The sequence below is a fragment of the Tachysurus fulvidraco genome, chromosome 22 (genome assembly GCF_022655615.1).
Source record: "Tachysurus fulvidraco isolate hzauxx_2018 chromosome 22, HZAU_PFXX_2.0, whole genome shotgun sequence".
In the NCBI taxonomy this organism is placed as follows: domain Eukaryota; kingdom Metazoa; phylum Chordata; class Actinopteri; order Siluriformes; family Bagridae; genus Tachysurus; species Tachysurus fulvidraco.
Genome location: NC_062539.1, coordinates 18060743 through 18068667, shown reverse-complemented (window position 1 = coordinate 18068667; position 7925 = coordinate 18060743). Strand labels below are relative to the sequence as shown.

The following is a 7925-nucleotide window of genomic DNA, read 5'->3' as shown; positions in this document are numbered from 1 at the left end:
TGTTTGGTTGCAAATTTATTTTTCAATACTTAACATTTTCCTCAGTTCTTTAGGGATTCCTTGAGGTTTTATTAGATATTTAAAGGTTCTTTTTTTCCACAAAAATAAAGGGAAATATTTCTGGTACGGAAAAACTATTTTATAGGATTTAAAACTGGTTTCTCAGTTTCTCAGAGTGTAGGTAAATTATGTTCATGTTTATACTAATTTATATTGTGTACAGTCTATAATGTAAAATAAGGTACTAATGTTTTAGTGGTAATAAACCTGGCCTTTAAAACCTTTACTTTATAAACAAGCATAATAGGCCATTAGGCTTCATGCAAAAAGAATTGCTTTAAATAAGTCTCATTAATGTGATGAGAATCCCCTGTGTGACATTAGCTCATGCATAGGTATAATCTCAGTGTACATCTTCATACCGTAGAGAATTCTGGTCTTTATTTTCATGGCTAAGTTGCGAACACAAAGAATAAGTGTTTGCATGAGCGTTGGTGCAGGTGTTAACATGGTGCAAATGTAAAGAAGGGCTAAACGTGTCTAATCAAATGAACTCCTTTTATTTTCTATAATAGTGCGTGTATGCAGAACATTTTTCTAAAAACATTATGGAAGGATTTGCCATTTAGCAGCCACAACAAACTTGCTCTTATAATAGACTGTTTAGAGACAGTAGTCTACTTATACTGAAATGCAAATTGCATTAGATCATTTAATATCTATAATAGTAATCATTTATAATCACTTAAATAGAACGAGAGCTTAAGCTTGAAAATGGCAAAAAAAAATACCAACAACGACCAACCGAAAAAACAGAAATAAAAACCCACACCACTGTTAACCTGCAAATTATGTTTGCATTTGCATGAAAATAGAGCATCTATATATGTGCAGTAATTATATGTAAAATATTCTTCATTCAGGAAAACTGTTCCAGTGTCGTCACTCCACTGTTGGAGAAATATTACCTCTCACCAATGTACGGTCTGGAATTTGCCATCGGCTTCATCGGAAACCTAGTGGTGGTCCTAGGCTACATCTTTTGCCTCCCTGCTTGGAAGTCCACTAACGTGTACCTGTTTAACCTGTCTGTGTCTGACCTCATCTTCCTGTGCACTTTACCTGAGCTGTCCTATAACTACGCTTACAACCTGAAAAAATTCAATTCATCACTATGTGTAGTTAATCGCTACATTCTCAATGTGAACCTGTACTCCAGCATCCTTTTCATGATGTGGGTAAGTGTGGACCGGTTTTTATTGATGTGTCACCCACAGCGAGAACACATCCTGTTGACTCTCAAGGCTGCATTAATCATCAGCATCCTGAACTGGATCTGGGTGACTGCTCAAATTTCTCCTCTCATCGTCTTCATCATCCAGGACTTGGAGCAAAATGGCTGGACAGTGTGTCGTGATTTTGGGAGCCTGGGAGTTCCCCGAGTTATTCTGATCTACAGCATAATTCTCACTATAACTGGATATGTGATGCCACTGGTGGCTTTGTTTCAGTCATCAAACAAGATGGTTTCTGTACTAGTGAAAAGACAGGAATTGCGTGGCAAGTCTTTTCAAAGGCCAGTAAGAATCGTGCGGATCGCAACTATCATGTTCCTGTTGCTCTACACACCTCTCCATGTCATGAGGATTGTGCGTTTTGCATCACGGCTTCCTGAATTAAATTTGTCATTGTGTGTTTTAGACTACATCAATGGGGCTTTCATAGTGACACGGCCATTTGGATTCGCTCACAGTGCCATCAACCCTGTGTTTTACTTCCTCATGACAGACAGTTTTAAAGAAGTGCTGCAGGAAAAGTGGAGGCAGATTAAAAGGATGATACTGAGACCGTCATAAACGAGTCTGACCCAGACAAAGTCAGCACTGATAATTATTGCCTTGCATTTAAATCTTATATTTATATACAAATAAATGACAAATGTAGCCAGAAACAAAAGAAAGTGACTTAGTAAAGTGCCGAACACATTTTCAGTATGCCCTGGACTCAATTTTACAAGTGTCATTAATTACCTATAAAACTATTTTTTAAAGTGACCATTTTGAAAATTTATTGCAGGTCAATTTATTGATATATATTTGAGTATGTATGTGCGTGTATGTTGTTAAAATGTTTTTCTGTCGTTTCAAAGTTTTACTTCAGAATCCCCATGTGGTCTTGTGCTGTTGTAGCCCATCTACTCCACCTCACTTGTAAAATATGGCTATTTGATTTAGCCATGAGCTCAGACTTTCTCAGCAAGGTGTTTCTGCGCAAATCTACATGTGTTTCATTCATTTGCATTATTCTGTGTAAACTGTTTTGAGTGAAATTCCCAGGACATCAGCAGTTTCTGAAACTTTCATGCCAGCCCATCTGCTGTTAAGTACCACAGTCAAACACAGCGAGATCACATTTCCCCTCAGTTTGACATAAACACTATTGCAGCTTTATATCCATAGCTGCATCATCATCATACTGGATAACTGTAAAGGTGTTCCTATCAAAGTGACTAGTGAGTGTATATACATTTTACCGTGTACACCGAAATGTAGTTAATCAGTCATAACACATTTCTTGTGTGAAGGTCTCTGAGCTGTGTTTAGTTTTACTTCAACATATTCCTTTAATATAATAGTGACATTCGTTTAGAGTTTACAATCCAACAAGTGATATTTGGTGAAAACATTTTGTCTTGTGATTATATTCATTATATATCACTATATGCAATCAACTGTAACTTATTTTAAACTTGGTACTTACAAATAGTCAAAGATAAATGTTGAAATGTAAAATAGAGTTATTTGCAGGTATGGACCTGCAGGGGGAGCTATTGTTTTAGCTGTAAATTACTATTATCCTGCTGAATAATTATAATAATAATAAACAACATCATAATTCTGAATAAAAACCGGAGCTTCTTGAACATCTTGTGTTTTCCATACCCTTCATAAGACTATGTCTTATTTAAAGTGAAATCCTGCACAGCTAAGTAATAAGCATTAATAATAACCAAAATTGGAACATACGAATAAACATTAGAATAATTTTATAATGTTTAATACAATTGGAATTAAGAAAATCTTGTATATATCTTATGTATATTAAAATCTAAAAAGACACATGTTCTGGTGTTGACTTTGTTAACCCTGCTGTCACATGACATTTCACATGATAGATAGATAGATAGATAGATAGATAGATAGATAGATAGATAGATAGATAGATAGATCTAATAAATAAAATAATAAAAATGGATAAATATCCCTTTATAAATCCAAAATCATGAAAAACACAATATGAAAGCAAGAGTTTTCACAATAATAACAATAGACATGAACACTATTATAAAATATAATATAGCCTCATATCCACAAGTCTTCTGAGTAAATGAAAATAAAAAAACAAACATGAGAAAACATTTCATTTGTTCTTCATTGTCTAGCTTTAAACTTAATCTTTACTGCTTGAACTGCTTGAGATGACATTTCATTGGCCTTATAAACACTTTGTAACATTGCTATTGCAAGTTGGATTTCCCTGTCGAGTCCGGCCACCTTGGGCTTTTTCGACATCCAATATCAAATTTCATCCTCTAGACATTTCTCGTCGACAATTCTATATATGGTTATATGGTTTCAGTTTACTTCCTGCATCTGCAAAGCTGTGGTTACATATGACTGACACCTTCTCAGAGCTGAAACACTTCATTTGCAGATGTCACCCACGAATGCTAGTGTATAAGCGAATCTTGATGCGAGTAAATGTCACAGTGGGCCTTTAAGATTTCACTGCAAGAAACATATACATCTAAGTTTACCATCAAAATAAGCAATATTAATCTTATCAATGCTATTATAGAATACATGAACATAAAAAAAGGAAAGCGATTCAGAGTTCTCCTGAACTTCTGAAAATAAAACTTTTAAAACGCATTATAATCTTCCTTTCTTTTGGAATCTTCTTCCAGCTGTCTAGGTACAGCGTCTGATCCCTCGTTGTCTTCTTTTAGTCACTCATATTTAAGTCTGTCAACTCTTCAACCCTTAGTATTTTTACATCTATTTTCTTTTGTCTATTTGCCTTACGTCTTGCCTTACGAAACAGGCAGGGTCAAAACCAGGCAGGACAAATTCAGGGCAGACAGACTGGTAACAGGCAGCATCAAATCCAGGCTAACAGGAACTTGAATGAAGGCTAGATGTCTAAACAGAACACATAACATGGTAACACAGTATGTAAACAGAGTAATGTGGTAGAGGATCCGCTCCAATTCAGTCAGCAATGCTTGAGGAGGGCTAGGGCAGAGGTGACTGAGGCCTCCAACTGATGAGTGGTGAATAGTGGTGGTTGATACCCATGCACAGCATGGAACAGCGAGAGACCAGTGGCAGCCTACAGAAGGGAGTAATGAGCATTTGCCAGTCACACCGGGTGGGACTCCCAGGATATGGGTTCTCCGGTACACAGGATGCAGAGTCCACTTTTCAGCTCTTGGTTAAGGCACTGGCAGGAATTCGCTTTTCCCAAATATAGAAGTGAACTGAGGGCCGAGGTCAAAAAACATGCTAAGGATCAGAGCTGTTTCCTTGGCCCGATGCTAAGTTGGGCAGGGAGATGAAGTGAGCCATTTTGGAAAAGCGATCCACCACAGAAAGAACGGTAGTATGCCCAGCGGAAGGGGACAAATTCTCAGACATCCTTTCTGAGTTATGGCCACCTGATACTCTGATGGAGGAAAGAAAGCATGCTTGGAGCTCTGGGATAATGGAACAATGAAGGAACCATGACACAATTGATGAATCTGTGCTTGAAGGTGGACCAGAAAAAATAACCCTCCCTCTTCCAGCTGTTAGGAATCGGCAGATCGGAGCTGGCTTGTTTAATTCTTCTCTGGACGTCCAGGCAGAGAGATTGGTCCTTGACAGAGGAACAATGACACAGTTGTAGAGCCTATGTGGATGCAAGGAAGTTGCTCAATCTTTGCTGAAGGCTAGACCCAGGTTGTGGTAAAATGTGGGAATGGCAGCGAGATCAAAAAGGGGCTTATCAGTAACCAGGGCTGGATGGAGGTATTGAAAGGTGTAGTGGGTGCCCCAGTTGAGAACTTGGTCATTATTCCAGTCTATGTTTGGATTTTGTTTCTGGAGCCAGGGGAAAATGAGCATGAGGGGAGCATGTGGGTATCTAATGACTAGGAAGGTATGGGTAAGGGGACTACTCAATTGTCAATAATTAGATCTTATAACAGATAAGTTCTAGAACAGACTGATGTTATTCCTCATGAAACGTCCACTTGGGGTGCATGTGCCAAGGACAAATCAGGAATCACAGAAAACTGGTGGACATTATTTGATTCTGATTCTGACATATTGTGCAACACCATTGTTGTGTTCTTTAATGAATGAGGAAAATTGGTTAATGAATGAGGAAAATTGATCAGATATACTGGAGTAGCTGACTCTTGAATGGATACCACATTTTTATGATTATGATGATGATAAGTCTGAGAGCTGACATATTGTGAATGTATGTGCAAAAAAACATGATATTTGAGGGATAATCGTGTTATAATAGTAATGATGGTGTTAAGTCTAGTTTCTCTTTTCATTTAGTTGCCAACTATGCTTTGTTTAGAGCTGCACCACTGGTACTGTGACAAATATGGATGGTGAACCATGAGTTAAAGAAACATGTTAGTGGATATGACAACTATCTCAACTTGTGGTTGAGGGTGTGGAGGATGGTATTAGAAATAGACTTGTGTACTTTTATACATACACACATTTGCTATTAATGTCTATGCTTGGGGATTTTATGCACAACGTTTTCAGACATGTATGTGAGACCTTTCTGAAGAACACAATAAACTTTTCCAAGGCTAGTGCATGAATTGTTCTCCCAAAGCCAAAAGACTAACCAGCATAATGGTAAGAATGCTTAAAATATTATAAACATGTATTAACAAGTTAGTGTTAAATATTGCCATTAGATTATATTTTTATATATAAAATAATGTATAGGGAAATGTTTTTGTAAATAAAGCTTAATCTGTTCATTCTGTATTTCAATAATTATGCATAATATAGATTATATATTTCTTTACATTTCCTTTATATGTCCTATTTTTTAAGGAATAAATAAATAATTATTAATATATTATTATTATTAAAATATCACATTTACAGGTATTCAGATACCTAACATATGCACTACAAATTTTATTTGTAAAAGCAGCTTTTCATGAATTTAGAATACAAATAATAGAATTATTTTGAGATCCTCATTTGTCACAACAAAACCTTTTTAAAAAATGCGTCTATAGGAGGTCATGATATCGAGTATTGAATATGGCACATCTTAGCTGGTGTAGATTTAAATACCAATATACACCCAAATAATACCTATTGTGTGATTATATGTAAAATAATCTTCATGCAGGAAAACTGTTCCAGTGTCTTGAGTCCACTGTTGGAGAAATATTACCTCTCACCAATGTACGGTCTGGAATTTACCATCGGCTTCATCGGAAACCTAGTGGTGGTCCTAGGCTATATCTTTTGCCTCCCTGCTTGGAAGTCCACTAACGTGTACCTGTTTAACCTGTCTGTGTCTGACCTCGTCTTCCTGTGCACTTTACCTGAGCTGTCCTATAACTACGCTCACAACCTGAAGAAATTCAATACTGCACTCTGCATGATAAATCGTTATATCCTCCATGTGAACCTGTACTCCAGCATCCTTTTCATGATGTGGGTAAGTGTGGACCGGTTCTTACTGATATGTCACCCACATCGACAACACATCCTGTTGACTCTCAAGGCCTCGCTGTGCATCACCATCCTGAACTGGATCTGGGTGACTGTTCAAATCTCTCCTCTCATCGTCTTCATTATCACAGACTTGGAGCAAAATAACTGGACAGTGTGTCGTGATTTTGCGAGTCTGGGAAATCCCCAAGTTATTCTGATGTACAGCATAATTCTCACTATAAGTGGATATGTGATTCCCCTTATAGGTTTGTTTCTGTCATCACAAAAGATGGTTTCTGTTCTCATTAAAAGAGAGGAGATGTGTGGGACATCATTCCAAAGGCCAGTAAGGGTTGTGAGGTCTGCAGCAATCATGTTCCTGGTGCTCTACACACCTCTCCATGTCATGAGGATTGTCCGTATTGTGTCTCGGCTTCCTGAATTAAATTTGTCACAGTGTGTTGTAGACTACATCAACGGGGCTTACATAGTGACACGGCCAATTGGATTTGCACAGAGTGCCATCAACCCTGTGTTTTACTTCCTCATGACAGACAGTTTTAAAGAAGCTCTGCAGGCCAAATGGAGGCAGATTAAAAGTATGATAATGAAACAAGTCTGACCCAGACAAAGACAGCACTTATTATAATTGCTTTGCTCTCCAATACTGTGCTGTACAGAGTTTTTTGCTGACGTGCCAGTAGAGGGCGCTATTATTTCACTAAACGCCTGATGCAACTACTGAATAATTCTAATAATTCTGAATACTAATAAAACAGTTTCTTGAACATGATTGTATTTCATTTGTTTATTTGAATATATTTACTATCAAGCAATTATAAATAAATATGCATAACAAAGATATAAGCTAATATAGACTAATAATAAAAAGTAAACTTCTAATACAATTGAATATGGCTACATTAAATGTTGTGTATATTAAAATGCATTTATATATTAATATTAACATTTAGTACAATATTGTAAATGGTGTTGATTGACAGTTTACCGTGAAAGTATTGTAATGACAATGTCAGTTTTTTTTTACTATATAAAACCTTTGGAGTTAAAATGATGAATATCAGGAAAGAAAAAATGTGAGCTTCCATTTCCATTTTTCCAAAGAAAATGAAATCATCCTCAGCTCCTCAGTTTCTTTCAGCGCTTCATGTTGGT

At 36.7% G+C, this 7925-nt stretch overlaps 2 protein-coding genes across 2 annotated transcripts; both read left to right on the top strand.

Moving 5' to 3' along the window:
- Positions 1-941: 941 nt before the first annotated feature.
- LOC125139914 (succinate receptor 1-like) lies at positions 942-1923 on the top strand. Its single transcript, XM_047806052.1, has one exon. The coding sequence runs from the start codon at positions 978-980 to the stop codon at positions 1854-1856; it is 879 nt and encodes a 292-aa protein (XP_047662008.1). The 5' UTR covers positions 942-977; the 3' UTR covers positions 1857-1923.
- Positions 1924-5411: 3488 nt separating this feature from the next.
- On the top strand, positions 5412-7473 carry LOC113652864 (succinate receptor 1-like). Its single transcript, XM_047806595.1, has 2 exons — positions 5412-5927; positions 6439-7473. Exons 1-2 carry the CDS (start codon positions 5886-5888, stop codon positions 7369-7371), a joined length of 975 nt encoding a protein of 324 aa, XP_047662551.1. The 5' UTR covers positions 5412-5885; the 3' UTR covers positions 7372-7473.
- The last annotated feature ends 452 nt before the right edge of the window (positions 7474-7925 follow it).